The 17,633-nt window shown below is 38.9% G+C and overlaps 1 protein-coding gene across 2 annotated transcripts in view; it reads left to right on the top strand.

The window, feature by feature from the left end:
- The window catches only part of LOC108051884 (neural cell adhesion molecule 2), a 42,535-nt gene extending 29,478 nt beyond the window's left edge, over positions 1-13,057 (top strand). The window contains exons 5-13 of one of the 2 annotated variants that reach the window (XM_017134151.2): positions 154-219; positions 284-323; positions 422-577; positions 682-810; positions 2,576-2,713; positions 5,913-6,077; positions 6,222-6,281; positions 7,305-7,391; positions 11,968-13,057. In XM_017134151.2, coding sequence (XP_016989640.1) covers positions 154-219; positions 284-323; positions 422-577; positions 682-810; positions 2,576-2,713; positions 5,913-6,077; positions 6,222-6,281; positions 7,305-7,391; positions 11,968-12,695 — 1,569 coding nt within the window. In that variant the 3' untranslated portion in view covers positions 12,696-13,057. The remainder of the gene's footprint in view (positions 1-153; positions 220-283; positions 324-421; positions 578-681; positions 811-2,575; positions 2,714-5,912; positions 6,078-6,221; positions 6,282-7,304; positions 7,392-11,967) is intronic. The other variant, XM_017134152.2, reaches the window with a different exon arrangement.
- Positions 13,058-17,633: the final 4,576 nt, after the last annotated feature.

Genomic DNA, 17,633 nt, shown 5'->3' with positions numbered 1-17,633 from the left:
TATAATTTAATTGAAACAGATGCTTGAGAAATTTGTCTTAAGAAGTAATTATTTCAATTCAAATTATTAGATTGATACAAGAACATATAAATAGTAATTCATTTTAATAACTAGCATTGTCTTTTCATGTCCGCAAAATAATTTACTCTGCAGTGGTACTTGCACATAAAAGAGGTGGAGGAGACGGATCGCGGTTGGTACATGTGCCAAGTCAACACGGTGAGCCCGAGTCCTTGTAAGTGAGGTCATGGAATCAGCTAGCTAATCTGTTTATTCCCGACAGGATCCCATGCGCTCCAGGAAGGGCTACTTGCAGGTGGTTGGTGAGTACGAAAACTAATCCCCCGCATGGTCCACTGACCCCGAGTGTGACCCATTGGCCTTCGATAACCCCTCCCCCGCTCTCTCACACATCCGACAGTTCCCCCGATGATTGTCGAGGGGCTGACCAGCAATGACATGGTGGTGCGCGAGGGTCAGAATGTCTCCCTGGTTTGCAAGGCACGTGGCTATCCCGAGCCCTACGTCATGTGGCGTCGCGAGGACGGCGAGGAGATGCTGATTGGCGGGGAGCACGGTAAGCGACCCTATTCCGCCGCATTGCACTTGGCTTAACCGGGTCGTTTTCTCGCCCATTCCCGATTCCCCACCCCCGGATTCCCCGATTCCCGATCCCCGCAGTCAACGTGGTCGACGGGGAGCTGCTGCACATCACCAAAGTGAGTCGCCTCCACATGGCCGCATATCTGTGCGTCGCCTCCAACGGAGTCCCGCCATCGATTAGCAAGCGGGTCCACCTGCGTGTGCAATGTGAGTAAATGTCAAGCGTTTAGCTAGCCGGTCAAAGTTGGCTAACTGGCTGGAAGCGGGTAACTCTAGCAGTCAGGCACGTAGCCAGCGAGGGACTTTCCTCTGGGCTTATACATTTTTTATTCATCAGCATTAAAATGTTTGCCTTTTATTGGGTTTGAATTTTTACTTTTAAAACTTTGACAAATTGGATTAGAAAGTCTGGCAACGGAAGTTTATATTTTATTTTTTAGTCAAAAAAGTATTTGACTACAGTACTTTAAGCATATACAAAAGCTCTTTATTTAAATTGCTTAAAAAATATTTTTAATGTGCTCAAAAGGTTTTTTCATAAGCTATTGTGGTAATTTCGTTTAAATAAAATTAAATTTTAAAATTTCGTGGCATTCGCGGTGAGTTATAATTCTGCTCAAAATAACCAATTTCACAGTTAAAATGAATTCGGTGCATCAGAATTTTCTGGGGTGCGTAAAACGGAAACAGCAAAAATAACGTAAAATCCATTTTGGGCTCCAACTCTCTTGCAATATTAATGGCCAGTGGTAGGGAGTGAGGTATTGGGGAATGTGGTTGTGACGAACGCTGTATTCAATGCGTAAAACACACAAAACAAGGCAGCCTACCTCCTATCCACACCCATGCAATGCAGTTTTTGGGGCAATAACCGCAACGCGTCCTCAACATTGGCATACAAAGCGGAGATGGACGGGCAGTGGGTGGTAATGGGTGGTAATGGGTGGCCAACTGCCCACGCACTTGGCCAAAATCGACCAAAAGCTGCAGTCACGTTAAATTAATTTACCTGTGAGAATTTGACTGTGCTTGTCCCACTGCCTGTGGCTGAAAGTGTTAGTGATGGACAGCTTATGCAATTGTTGATAGGAAAAATTAAATTTAGATTACGAAGGTATCGCGAAAAATTAATGGGCTTATCTTAAATCAAAAATCAAACTCATAATTTAGTCATCATAGTTGGATAACAAAACCTTATAATATCTGAACCCATGCGTTGAAATGCTGTCACATATTGGAACTTAAAAATATAAATATTTGAATTATAAAGCATTAAGCTGCCATCTCTAGTCTTGATGTGCTCCCGATGCACTGCGCTCATTTCGCTTTGTTTGTGGGCGTTTGTTTGTTTGTTTGTCGGCAGGTGTTATTTTGTGCCCCCTTGATGTGTGCGTGGCCAAAATGCGTTGTTGTTACTAGGGGGGCCCCTCCCACCCCCAACACCCGCAAACAGCCATTTTCCCCCAGTATCAACAGCAGCAACAAAAGCTATTTACGCACACACGCCCTGCCCAGATGGACGTCCATGTCCCAGACACAATCACTCGCTTCCAGGCGTACTTTTAATGACTGAGTGCATTTTAATCCAAAAACAGTTTGTAAACTCACGTAAAATGGTATGCAAAATTCTCGGTAAAACTCGGATGGAGCCGTAGAGCTGATGAAAAGTCCGTGACGTATTTTGGTAGTGGTATGGGTTCTGTAATGGGAAAAACAGTATAGTAGTGGTAGGGTAGCGGCAACTGCCGGGATGAAAGGATTCAATTCAAAGATAATGGAAGTGGATTACTTTCAGGTGTAACAAGCTTTCTGACTACAATAGTTGCACCCTTATGAAATCCTACTTCAAAATGCAAACGAAGTACTAAGAATGGCTCAGTAAATTTTGAAAGATTATAGTATTTTGTGCTAAATATGCTTTAATGTCGCAAGGGTTAAAAAATAAAAGGAAAATGTTCTCAATCATCTACAGTTCCACCGATGCTCTCCATTCCCAATCAGCTGGAGGGAGCCTATGTGGGTCAAGATGTTATACTCGAGTGCCACACTGAGGCCTATCCTGCATCGATTAACTACTGGACTACAGAGCGCGGCGACATGATCATATCGGGTAAGTTAAGGTAGACTTACCTACCAAAGTAAGCATGACTTATTTCTTTTTTCATCTGAATAAAATCGAATAACAGATCCCGATTTACTGAAAATCGTTTGTAAATAAGCTTACAATGTAATCGGCATGCGTACCAACACCTCAGACTCCTTTACTCGCTTAAGACCAGTCTGCGGAAAATTGTCATGGGAAATGCCGAAAGGGGAAACAAAATGAAAACTTGCATCAGTGTAGCGAACGCGAAAAGCCCAGTAGAGCAGATCCCATTTACTTCGCTTTTTCAGATGCGAGGGAGTGCAAGTGAATGTTGATGGGGTGTACTTTTTTACGGTTCTACATGGAAGTTTTGGGTTTTTTAAGTATTTTTTTCACATGTAGTGGTTCGCCATTAAATGCGTTGCCCATACGCACAGTGTGACAGGCTTAAAATGCACATTTACATACATGTGCACACGAGGACACGGAGACATTGTGGCACATTGAACTGCGCTGCCTTAAAGTGTCTCTTCTTTATGGGCTGACATTTTAACAGTTTTCCCTTGATTGACACTGGACAGATTTCAGAGCAAGCCGAAAAGTTGAAAGCAGGCAGAGATTAAACATGTGTCAGAACGATCTGAACAGAGCTCCAACACAAACTCATCAAGCAGTAAATATGCACTGTGCACATAAGAATACTTTAAGGTTTGTTCTTAAAAATGATTAATATTCTTTATGCAGGAATTAACATTTTTATTTAAGCTTTGCTTAACTAAATTATAACCAATGCAATAATTATAAAAACAATTATTATTTAAAACGGCTATATTTTGAGTGCTTTTTTTGTTTCATCAGAATTTGACATTTAAACTAAACTTTAAGTTGATGTTGAATACCAATGCTTCAGAACACAATAATGTTAATTAACCACAGAGCTCTCACAATGCAGTCCAAATTAAATATGGTCAAAATTGAAATAATCAAAACTAATAAATAACATATTTGATGCGCTGGTAATGGCCAAATGCAACATCATATAAATTCGCAAAAATCGATGCACAATACAAATTGAATAAAGAAAATGGAAACTGTCAGAAAATATTATTTTGTTGCGGAAATTATTTAAACATAATCGCGTTGGCTGGCAATTTTGCATAGGTGCCAAAATACAAGAGGGAGGTGAAAATATTCAATATGAATATGAATTGAATGTCGGAACTCATGGCATCGTTGCTAAATTAAAACGGAAAATAAATATCATATCGTTCCGACTCCATTCGCATATTCTGTGTTATCTAAAATTTGCTGTGTAATAACAACTTACTTTCTGTTGGCCGAAAAAGAACCGATGGGCCATCCAAGATATTAAATTTCTAAAAAAAAGCCTTAAAACCAGGGAACAACAATATTTGAAATTCCTATTGACTTCAGGCAGAAATCCAATCCAATATAAGCCAACCCCCATGACTCATTGATGGCAGTTCATATGCATAAAAATTGAGCTAAATATAGACGAGCCTTTGATGGACTGTCATTCGGTTTCATTTTATGCTTAAATGTCACTTTGTTTGTTCGATAAGGAAGATATGGCCATGCCCAACTCAAAGCCAAAACTATGGCCATGCTTTAGTTGGCCCAGGTAGAAAATTCTGAGGCGGAAATATGTCATTTCGTATGCACACACGCACAGTCCACAAACTCAGCCACAGCGAGGAAAATGCGAACTGAGATATGAGATATGAAAGCCACGTTTCATGATGTATGGCTAACAGCCACCAAAAGTTTGGGGTAATAAATTTTAACCGCTTTCCCATAGAGTTCCATTCTGTTCCAAATGTCTATGAAAAGAAAAACGAAAACGGAAGTAGCATTAAAAGTAGGAAGAATAGTCATTCTTGAACCACACTTCTTAGGTCAATAAAAGTACTTAAAACCAAAGAATATAAAATAAAATTAAATTAATTTTTTATAACTTGGATAAATATGTTTTCCTTTACCTATGATTTTTTTAAGACAAAGTTTTGTGGTTGACTCTATAGAACTTTTTACTTCTTATGTTAAACGATCTATTTGGGTAAATATATGAACATTTAATTGCCCTTTATGTTAAGGAAAATAGTTTTTTTCTATGCAATTTATAGCCAAACACTTTTTCCCTCTCATAAGGTTATAAACTACCCTCGTTTAACTGTCTACGGCAGATGCCATATATCACAAACGTATAGTATGCCAGTCATCAGGACAAGCAATTCTACAAGCAGTTCTAGAAACCGAAACTTTCCTTTAATGTGGCTGGTATTAAAAGTATAAAGTTCCTTGAAAGACTTGGCAGCCAGGAAAAAGAATTGCTGCCGCCGATGATTATGAGAAAAATTATATATTTGCGTGTCGGAGGGACTTACATGTGGGCCTACGGATAGTTGTGGCATGTGAAGAGATGGAGAAGTATCACAAAAGGTGACTAGGGCTATAAAAAGAAGTCGCAAGAGCGGGTCACATGCAAGTTGGCCGCTATGTGGAAAATTGTTTTTCCCCCATTGTTTGGGGCTGAGGAAAAAGAAAACAGGGAAAACTAAAGACATTTGTCACAGGCACACACAGGCATAGACAAAGGACAACATGACGTATGGGTAACATGCGATATCGCCTTACAATGCGCCAAGCAATCAAAGTGAAATTAAGTTTATATATTTAATGCTACTTACTGCCAGCTACTTGTTCTCTTTTTCGTAGTGCTACAAGGGCCCCCAAAAAGTAGGCAACACAATACGAAATGAAACGAAACGAAATGGAACGAAATTAAAGCCGCAGGCGTCAGGAGAACAAAAGTTTTTCTTTTAGATTTTCACTGATTAATGAGAAAAGTTTTAGTTGGCGATGGCAATGGAAATAGCTGAAGAACTGCGCCAGTTTTAATTACACACACACACACACACACACTCACTGAAAGGGAGGGTGGTGGTATGTGAGGGAATGGGAGGAACAGGGCGTAATTAGTTGGAGTCCCGATTGAGAAAGCGATTCACTTCACTGCACATGGCCAGCACTAACAACAGCTACCGCAACCCAGTGCAGGTGACATTAATTAATTGATTTTTTCCCATTACATATTTTCCAACCCATAACGCTATTGGTGGAAAATTGTCACTGTAATTTATGGCACACCAGCTTTAAGGACCGCCGCCTCCTGACACTTTTTCCGCATTTTTCGCACTTTCAGACACCTCGCGAGCCGGCGATAAATACGAGACCACATCAACCGTCAGCGGTTACACGAAATACATGAAGTTAAAAATCCGTGCCGTTGGTCCAAACGATTTTGGCACATATCGCTGTGTGGCCAAGAACTCTCTGGGCGAAACTGATGGAAACATAAAGTTGGACGGTAAGAGGATATATTGTCATGTACTTTATTGTTTACCACTTTACGTTGTTATGCACTCAATACTTGCCACTTAATTGTTTTTATTGCAATACAATGATGTTATTTTTCTAAAAATATTTATTCTTTATCCTTTATTGTTTACAGAAATGCCCACACCAACAACAGCCATTATTTCCGAGATGTCCTTGCTCAACCGCAGCTATGGTAAGAGTTAATGTCATTATTAACCATCAAGTACATTTCACTTAATAAAGTTTGCTGTTTAATGTGCACTTTAAAGAGCAAACTAATATGGCAAAAAGCTTAAATTTTCATTATGTCCAGTTCATAGCCATTCGATTAACTCCCTAATTGATTAAATTTCAACCATAAGCATCGCAGCATAATTTTTTTGCTTGATCATGAATAATATAACACAATAATGGGTTTTTAATTTTATGCACTGCAAAGCACGAAATCACAGTCAGCACTATTTTTAAATTGGTTCATAAGGCCAAAGAATCATAAATTCCAAGCGAGTTTTTCCTCATCAATAAAAAATAGACCATTTCGTTTGTGTTCATTGAAACCCAACATTTAAGAGCATGCACTAGGTTACTAAATCATAAACGCTATGTAATTGTTTTCCTTAACATTTTTTTGATTGCACCTGAGTGAAATCACTTAAATTGGGCTTACAGGCAATGTAGATTTGCTAATTGAAAGCGATAAGGGTCCCCAACATGTTGAAATTACAGTAATCATCGCAAATAGCCGAAAACACAAATCATCCTGAGACCACACCACATAAGACCGCACCCCATTCCTCATCCATTGGATCCACCTCGTTTCGACTCCATCAAGTCAAAGTTGCATGCAATTTCTTTTTCCGTTTTTTCCCCATTGTTGGTTGCTTGCCAGCTTTGTTGCCCCATCAAAGGGCTATTAAATGCAAATAAATGCAAAATTAAATAAAAAATACCTTAGCATACAATTACCCTAGCATCTGTGTAAATGTGTATAACTAAATTCCTTTTTATATGGTTTCTCCCTCTTTATTGTTTCCCAAAAACCTTCCTCCATTTGAATATTTCTTTCATGTTATGCCCTTCTCAAAACCAACAACAACCGACAACAACAACCGCCATTACTCACGTACCGCGTTATCCCGATCTCTCCCTGAACTATATCTCTCCTCCTTGACTGACGCTTGCTGCATAAAATTAAAAATGTGTAAAAAATATAAAGATGGCAAGAGACGTCATAGAAATAAATTTGACTCGGCTAACGCTTTGCCTGATTATGGGGTTGAGGAGTGGCGTGACGGTGCCCAAGGTAAGTACTATGTATATCTCCACCAGCCTTTCAACCATCCCAAAGTCCCCTTTTCATCACTCCCATTTCCCTCCCTTTTCATGGCTATCTCTTCTTTAGTGGCTTTTTATGGACCATGCTGCACTTTCTACTATATTTGCGAGGCCAAAGTTTCCCCTCGTGGTTGCATTTTCCTTTCATGGCATTCACATTTCAAGTGCGTCTCCGTGTTATCTTATAATTTCAATATTTTTTTGTACCTTTCCTTGGCCGAAAACTTGGACTGCGCATAATGTTGCCAGGACTTTGTGGGGCCAAGTGTTTAGCACAAACGTTAAAAATTAATTAAATTTCCTCGTTCTGTGCGAAATGACGCTTACAGTTGGCTGCCTTGTTGTTATTCTCATTCATTCGCATTCCGTGGCAAATACAAATTGCACTTTGTTGCTGCCGGCATCTTGGATTTGTGTAGTGCCATAAGCATTGACGGGAAAAGCAATAAATGGGGCTTACAGCACAATAACTTTGGAAAACAAAGAGCACGAAATTCGCAAAGAGAATGTCGGATGAAGGAGCAGAGCAACTTTAAATGGCAATAAAGGTTTTATTTCTGTGAGACTCGGAAATGATAAAATGCAAACTTAGAGATTTGAATTTTATTTGTAATAAGTACTTTGGGTATTAAAATTAAAGCTATTAATATTTTAGTGAAAACTAAATATTTTCAATTCAACTTTTTCCCTCAAATAATATCTAAGACAAAAGATTAAGAGTAAAGATTATAATAATCAAAATGATGGCTATTGAACTTAATCCCATTAATACTATATTGAAATCTAGTATATTTTAATTATACTTTTTTCAACTTTATATAAATTCTTCTTAAGTTTTGCAATCAGACACTTAGCTAGCCGTTCAACCAAAAATTGCTAAAATAAAAAAAAATTAAAAATAAAATGTTTCAGTTTTTTGTTCTGTTTAAACTTGAATCTATGTTAGACGTATTAGCCAGTTGTATCTGTCGCTTTGAGTTTTGTGGTTCGGTGTTGATCTGCTGATCCCTTCTGCTGCAAGTCAAATAAATTTTGCAGCAATAAAAACGCCATCGGGCGACAGCAACACCAACAAGTGGAGGCTAGCAATAAAAACTAGCGACATTGTTGATTGACACTGACATTTTGGTCATGTCAACGACAAAGTCCATCTGGCTGCGCATCCATCTAGTATTTGCGAATATGTGTTTGAGCGGAGGTGTGGGCAAAACACGTGTCTTGTTGCATTTGTTTTGTAAACTGTCAAATTTGCCCGGCTAAACGCCCTCCGGATATGATAGAACAGATATGGTGTAGTCTGACCGCAGCCAAATTAGCCATAAACATTGGCTTTTCAAATTTTCTGCTGCCTGGTTTTAGGCTGAAATAATCCTTGCTGAATCGCCAGCCGTAACAACCGACTGGTATTATTCTGGTTTCCTTTTTTTTTTTTGGTTTTATTTTTGCTTGTGTTTATTGCATTTAAAATGCAATTATTTAAGGCACGCGTCCGTAAAATGCCGTTCAACCGACTGCACTAATGAACTGAAGCCCGAACTGCTTCAGAGTGGGCGTGGCTGGCCCTTGTCCGCCCAACTCCGATCCTGTCCCATTTGGCTACAGAGTCCTGGCTCCGGAGGCATTCGTGCATTGCAAGCACCGAAAAAGGAGAAAAAGGGAAGAATGCGAAAAAGCAGATAAAATGCCTGTTCATTGTGGGATAGTCCGCAGTGGGTGGGGAAATCCAGGCGATGGGTTATAAGGCGATTGGGGAGGGGACCTTCTGCTAGTGGGCCGTTGACTTTATTGATTCAACATTGGAGCTTGGGGCTTCAAGTTTCTGGGGAAGCCTAATGAAGACGCTAAGCCAGAGATGCAGAATTTGAAGTACAATTAGGGGATGGGAGAAAAGATTTAGCAAAGAAGTTTTGAATAAACAAATTGGGAATGAAAAATTATAATACAAATACTTATAAATATGAAGTTGGATTTGACATCTAAATATCATTATTGAAAAGATAATTTGCACATTTATTATTTTTGTTCTTCCTTTTTATTAGTCTTCTATTTGCACCTGGCTTAAATAGAAACTGGTTGAATAGGAATTAAGAACTAGAGAAACATTTACTAAAAGCACCAATATTTCAGATTTGTTTAATTGCTGTGCATGCCAACAAACTAAAAGCTTTTATCAATAGAAAGCTAAAACATTTTTTCGGTCCTGCGATCTCCACTTTGGTATCTTTTATGGCAATTGAGTCACATATTGATATTAAAAGCAACCATGTGCTAACGATGCAAGAAATATGGATTTAATTTGGATGCTGAAACGAGAGGAAAACAAATAATGTTGGCATTCAATATTTTATTCAACTGCATTCAAAATAAACGGCAGGCAAAGTGTACCGCAAAATGCCATTGGGAAATGCTTTTTTTGATTGATTGGCGATTGGCAGTTTCGACGTTGATTTCTCGGCGCATCCTCGGTGCTTATAAATAAAATATCAAAAAGGTACGATTGGGCCAGGCCGAAAGGCAGAAAAGTACGCGACAAAACCAAAACAAAAACCAGGGCAAAACGGAAATATTTATTGCCTCACATCAAATGAAATATGCCATCAAAATTGTCTGGCTGTCGGGATGACACCTTTTCAGTGTGCTCTCAATCAAGCGTAAATGCGGGCATTGACTGTCTGCTTCCTCTGGCTCTTTCACTCCGCCTTAATCTATACACCGCTGACATCAATCAAATGCTAAAGGGAATAGATGGCACTTTTTTTCGGATGTAGGTAAACAATCAAAGTGATGCTGGAATCCATATGTGGGTCGGAACTTGGGGGATTTCCGTTTGCAACACTTTTAAAGTCGGCTTATGAATCGGAAGGATTCCCATCGGGCACTTTACTTAATGATTTTAGATGGTTTTTCGTATAAAAGTTCCGACTTTAATTCGAACAGTTTTCCAGTGTTCAAACGCGTTCGTAGACAATTCAATTTCACTCTTGGTCTGCCAACCCCCTTCTGTTGTACGCATCTATCACTTTATATTTATGACTCTGGCTGTTGTGAAAACAGCCTCATCCCGCACTGCCAACAAACCATTCAGAGCCCAGGGAATGCGCTCTTAAAGCCCACTTTGTGGTTATTTATGGGGTCAGTCGACGAAAAGTCAAACGCCAAAGATTAAAGGCAGATAAAATATATTTAATAGCCCCCGCAGGTCCTGCCCCACGAAGAACCTATGACAGTGGGCTGCACACCGAAAAATGTACCCAAAGGGGTGAAAAATTAGAAGGATAATGATGGATTGGCGCAATTAGTGAGTGATTTTTCAAGTGGACATTATTTTTACTTTGCTACCAGCTCCGATTTCCACTGACATTTTTTCCTGTTATCAACCACTGTCGCTGCCGTATATATCCGATATTGACGTGCGGTCAACAAAGTGCGTTCAATGACGTGCATAAAAACCAACAGCAGCAGAATCGGTCACAAAGACACTCAATCAGCCGGAGACAGTGGGTTGTGGGTGGGAAAACTGTAAAAGGGCGGGCAAAAAGAACGGTGAAATATGGCCAAGTAATCGCTGTCCAATGCCTTGACGTTATAAAGAAGTACAACGTCGTTATAAAACGGTGGTGTGTGCTGGTAAATATGTGTATATAAAAACTGTGAAAAGGACAACTACGGGAGGTCAACAAGCGGAATGAAGTAGGTGGATCAAGTGGTCTACATTAATATCACAATAAAGAAGAAAACTACAGAGCGTCCTTTAAAAAGATTGCTTCGTACTTGTACAAAGTTAGATAATGAAACATTAGCCTTTTAATTCTATATAAAAATAGTTTGGTTTGTATGCAATTAAAGTGTGCAAGGTATGGATCCGAAATGATATAATGATATAGACGTTCTTCCAGCGCAGTTTCTAGACTTGATCTTTGTAGTTTCAGGAAAAATAAACTGAAAATTCGTGTCCTCGTTCAAAACCCAGGGAAATAAAAGTCAAATGTTGAATTGTCATTCCTCTTTCCAATTAATTGGCATTCAATGCTGGAATTTTTAATTTTAAAATCGGTCAAACAATAAATATTTTTAAAACAACCTGGAATCGACAGCTGCACGAAACAGATGTGCGACCTATTTTCGCTATTTTCCAAACTAATTACTCCCAAAACTATCAGAACCCGATTTAATACCCCAAAACGATTTATGCGATTGATGCTTTAAGCCAGGGACACAAAATCAATGAGTTAACCAGCAAAGTAACCCTCCAACGCACACAATGAACTATTAAGTGCACAGTATACTTTCCGGCAGGGAAGAGCAATTTACTTTAATGCCACCCAAAATCCATATCCCACTCCATGGCACTTCACCAATCCTCTCGTCCTGACCAGACCCAGACTCCGTAATGATAATGTATCCAGTGCCAATTTGGTATTCGCCGAACGCACAAAATAAATGAAAACATAAACCCGACTAACCAAAAAACTGATTACTACATGCTGTCCCCCTCGCTCTATCTCTCTCTCTCTCTCTTTCACTCACTCACTCTTTCTCCGCAGGCAACCATGCTGGGAACAATGGCGATAACAATCAAACGCCCGTGCGTAATCCGCCCGGAGCATTTCACAATTCTGCAGGCTCACTGGCGCAGCATAATCTACTTGCTAAAATAATGCTCGGCATTAAAACGCAATCATTTGGGATTTTCAAACGTTTATCGAGTTCTTTGCCGGCGGCGCAGGGCTTGCCGACGTGGCTGTCGACGTTATCGCTGGTCTCGCCAAGTCGGTGGCGTATGAGTAATATGGAAAACCAGCCGAACTCACCGGAGACCGTTGTCAACAACGATACAGCCGCTGGATGCTGGGTGAGCAGAAGCCATTGCGGGAGCAACAACATCACAAAAAGCCCACAAATGTGGGCGCGGCAAGTGCGCATATTTCACATTGCTCATACGCCGTGTGGCGCGTCAACGCAGCACTCGAAACGCCAACGCCTATGCGAACGCCAGTGGCAATGGCTGTGGAAGTGGAAGTGGCAACGTCAATGGCAGTGGCCAATGCTCATTTGCATAGTAATATTGGCTGGCTGTTTTGTTCGGTGGCTGCCAATGCTGCTGCATTTTATCGGCCGGCACATCGGAACATTTTCTATTAGCGAGACGCATAGGCAACATTTAATGTGCCCATTTTGGGCCACCCGTGGTAATAAGGTTGTCGCCAAAAACACCTCCCCAGCCGGGCCCAGCTCTGTCGGAATGCTCTGCCCTTGGAAGTTTTCAAGATGAAATCAAATAATTGCAAGGGCCAAAGAAAACCCATTTGGAGCACAAGCAGCTTGAGGAATAAAATCAACCTTGGCCAGGCGAGGACCAGGATAAGGATGAATAGAGTGGCGAGGAAGCAGTCCAGACAATTGCAGCGGTGGGATAGACATACAAACACGCATAGAGTCGGATATATAATAGATATGTTTATACTAGAGCGTAAAATTAAAATCAAGAGTGACAGCTGATGTGCAGCAAATAATGTTAGCTGCATCCGACACTCGGCAATTGATGTGGCCTCCTTATTTATCGGAAGGCTAACCAATTGGAATGTACCTATGAGTATCAAAATGAATGTTTTGAATGTCTTCATATAAAAAGTATCTTTTTATATTATTACCTAGATGGCTTTTGATTAAAAAAATATAAATTTTTTCTTAACATTTTTAATGGATCTTCAGCAAAAAGAGCATCAGTATTTGGATTGAGCACCAAAGTGATGAGAAATATACAATATTTGACTTTCTGACGATTCATTAAATAAAAAAACTAAGGATCTTAAAGGTTTACGTTCAGGACACACACGTTTAAAGCCACAGCTGATTACAAAATGTTGTATTATGTAAAAACCATAATAGTTCCGATTAAATGGAAATAAATAAATTATATTTATACAAAAAAATGCAAAACAGAAACGGCAAAAAGTGGAAAAACGGTTAATCAAATTTGCATTTAGATGAAAGTATTTACCGCATACTCGTACATAGCGAATTTACATAGTAAATTTAGCAGAATTATAAAACAAAAAAAAAACAAATGGAAAAAGAAAAATGTGAGCCACAACATAGCAAAGCAAAAAAGTGTTGAATTAAGTAATTAATTGGATATAATGTTAATACTAAACACACACATAGCATTTTTTTAAATTGTTTGTCAAAAAAATAATATGATTTAGTTAATGGGACTTTTATTGCATTCAATTTGTTTCATTTAACATGTAATGAATTATAAGTTCCATGAATAACATATTGATTTAAATTTTCTTCATTTTTTTGTAATTTATCTTGTTAATGAGAATTTAAAAAGAGCATTTGTATACTTCCCTTAAATGTAAATATTTCAATAGTATAAGCATTAATAAGTATTAAATGAATTTAATGAAACTTCGTTGTAAATATGAAAGAAAACTATATGTGCAAACTCCGACTACATCTATTTATATCTAAGGCTCACAGGGCTTACAGTGCCCTATTCATAAAATAATCAATAACAAATTATTGAAAATGCTTTAGTTTTCATTTGTAAATAAATCTTACATAAAAATCTATACAAGTTGAAATAAATGTTAACGCGTTAATTAAATAAAATATATATCTATAGATGTAGGACAACAAAAAAAAAGCAAAAACACATCCAAAATTTGCAGTTATGATGAGACCTATTTATTTAAGCCTACGTAAGAAGCTCAGAAGTTAAATATAAAGACAACAAATTACACATAACTACTAAGTTAGGTATAACATATAATTATATGTATTGAGCTCTATATATGTGAATAAGAACCATATCTATGTGACATATTTGTATGTAAATGTACGCAAAAGTTTACAGCAAGAATAAAACCAAAAAAAAAAGACCAGCCCATTTTTGTATTATTCCTTTTCAAGGAGAAAACTACCTCGAGCCGAGTATTGTTTAATGGCAATGAAACCAAGCAGCCCCTGGGTAACAGACAACTATGGAATTTTCCGCAAATAACTCAGCAGAAGAATTAAATAAAATGCAGCTGGTAAATACAGGGATGGATTCAAAACAGAAAAGGTAACATAAGGTATTAGTATACCCTTGCAACAACCATTCTATTAACAACTGATTATTAAAATATACACCATATAAATAGAGCAGGTGCGCAAAAATTATTAATTTACTAAAACAAATGGGGCCATTAGTCCACTCCTGGCAAAGCTCCTCATTGCCCCCACATTCAACAAATTAAGAAAAGCAGAAAAGAAACATAAAGGATAAAAACAGAAGCAAGGCCACAATGAAAGAAAACGAGAGTAAATGCCTACACATGCACAGGCTTTATTTAAAACCAGGCCAAACCGATTTTCCCCTTTTTTGGTTTTTGTTGTAGCTTGTTTATAGGAATTGTTGAAGCTGCTTCTGCCTCTGTTGAAATTGTTGCGGATGCCATTGAAAAGCCTTCGTGTGGAAATGAGCGAAATTTCCAAGCAATTAGCAATGGCAGAATGAGCGACGTATTGTCGTCAGTTTCATCTCGTTCCCAGCGTTTTGCGGCTGACAGTGCGTATGAGCATTGCAATTTCCCAGAAAATGCTGAAGAGGGCAACACTGTCTTCTCTAGAAATTTTAACTTCGGTTAATTAGAAAATCGGTGAAAAAATTTATAATAAATTAATCATCACTGTTATTTTATCAATCGGTATTAACCTTTATTCTATTTCTGAATATACTATACGGAAATTCATTTTATAACTTTCTTTGGAGAACGCAGGTATAATATTTTTCGGCTTTCTTTGAATTTAAAATCAGTCCATATCAGGCGTGATTCTCAGATTCGTCCGAAAATGTAAAGCCTAGCTTAAAGGTTTTATAAGTGTCAGGCACAAAAATTAGATTTAATATTTTGAAAAATAGAACAAAAGCGAATCAGTGCATAAGAAAAACGCATGTGTACATCAACTGAAAAACTATGGTTCACGTACAACAAAAGGTAGCTAAAAAGGTGTTGGTAACAAAGTTGTCAGAGTAACTCGGTCCCTTTTGTCTTCCACGGGGCTTCTGCGAATGAAACAATCCTGGGACGAATGCAAGTGGAAAATTCAATTTGTAAAGTGCATAAAAGCAGCGTCAGTCGAGGCAGGCCAAAAACGACGGGGTATGGTATCGTGGAGTCATATGTGCGGCTGCTCGACGCTGAGGGTATTTGTTGTTAAACAAAGGCGGCAGCTACTACTTCCCACCAGGGGTGTATTCCCCATTTCGCTCCCCTCCAGCTGGGCGCTGTTTACACACACTGCCATAACAAGGACGACTGCGGACTCCAGGTTGCAGTGGCATAAACGTGAATGCAGCACAAGCATTGTAATTAAATCTGCGTCAACATAAACGCTGCCTGCTGCGAAGAGGGTAAGAGCAAAAATGGCCGAGGAGGAACCAATGTGGACGGCATTTTTCCGTGCACGTGCTAGTGAAGGACCATGTGTTTGTTTGTCTTTCAGGTTGCTCACTTGTTGGCTCAGACAGGTAAACATGTAGATGGGAATCCCCGGCCTAGCTCAATCAAGGAGAGGCAAAGTTATAGGAGCTTAATTCACAATATACAAGCTGTACATCTTATAAATATATGATAACATTTAAGAAATTAAAGTAAATTTAAACTATGTTCAGTAACATTGCATTCCACTGTATTATAGAGCTAATATTACATTCTATATTAATAGATAGCTCAAGTAAATTTTTAATTTTTTTAAAAAACAACCCAAGGGAAACCCTTTTATAAAACCTACTTTAATGGCCAATTATGCTCAAACATAAGCGTGAAATAAGCTGCACTCAAGCTCAAAAAATACTAATAAAATATATGACCTTTAATTTGAAAAGTGCCACTCATTTTAAAAATACGCAAATAAAAAATAAACAAAGAAATATAATACTAGGCTCAGCCACATCTCCTTCACATCCATCTTCCTTGAGCTATGTTTATTATCATTGGGCCTGCACGCATATTTGCGGCAATTAAGTCAGGACCTGAAACGCATAAATCACGCATACGCCCCATTGAGCCAGGTTCGCCCCGACCACCCGCCTGACCTGATTTGCTTCGATTAGACAAACGATAAATATCCAAGGCTAGTGCCTTTTCCCACTCGAGTGTTTTTATGTCGTAGAAGGGTTAAACACCAGCAGACTCTTAGCTGCCCGAGTTTATTAAGCTGTATAATATTTTGAGAAAGGTCTGGCGGGAGGACGAGGGCAATTACCAGGACCGGCAATATGAGTGGTAAACCAACAAGAGGATTCGGACGAGTAATGGCCGGATGGAGGGCATAACTTAACGTTCGCCAGTGTTGACGCTTACATCCTTGGGCGACCACTTATCATAACGCTCGAGCGTCTCTGGAGCGACACGCACATGCGCCGGCAATTATGCTAAAAGCGTTGAATTTATAGTTTCTCACACTCGATGTCAGCGAGTTGGGGGCCTTTGAGCATTTTTAACATGGCTCAGCCTGTCCGCATTGGCCACTAAATAAATGGCTTTTAGAGCACGCGTTAATGATGTTGATTGTGGCCCAGGGAGCTAACGGGCCCTACTCTCGGTCTCCTCCCACCCGCGATCCTCCACCGATTTCATGTTTAATGTTTTATAGCCACTGCGGCGAAGGGGGCAGACAGCACGTTCCTGTTGGTCTCTGTCCGGTTTATTTTTATGATGATAGATGGCCCGGGCTCCCCTATTCGCTATCTCACCGGTGCCTGTTGTCAAAAAGGATTTAATGCCATATTTATTAGAGGTGTAAATGCATAAACACATGACTGTGTGTGTGTGCCAGCAAGGTGTGCGCATCCTTTGGCCGAACACAGTTTGTTAATGGATAGTCCAGTATCATTTGAAAACAAATGGAAAAATTGGAGATCATACCAGAACCTAAAAAGAGCCATAAATTTGGGCTTTTAAAATATTGCATTTATCTTTACATTTGCTAACACATTTAAACATTTTTTTTAAATATCTAAAGTGTCACGGAAATCTGTGGATATTTTAGAGACAGTTGATTTTAGTTTTATTCGAATTTTATTAGCTTTTTCTATGCTTTGTTGTACAATACACTAATGTTTATTTTAAGAAAGCGACTAGTAATAAACATTAATTTGGTTTTAAGCATTTGAAAGCAAAATAAAAAAAAATAATTAAAATAAATATATTTCAAT

This window comes from Drosophila rhopaloa, unplaced genomic scaffold (genome assembly GCF_018152115.1).
Source record: "Drosophila rhopaloa isolate 14029-0021.01 unplaced genomic scaffold, ASM1815211v1 contig_2, whole genome shotgun sequence".
NCBI classification, from domain to species: Eukaryota; Metazoa; Arthropoda; class Insecta; order Diptera; family Drosophilidae; genus Drosophila; species Drosophila rhopaloa.
The sequence above is the reverse complement of the archived record's forward strand: the minus strand, read 5'-3'. Positions and strand labels throughout refer to the sequence as shown.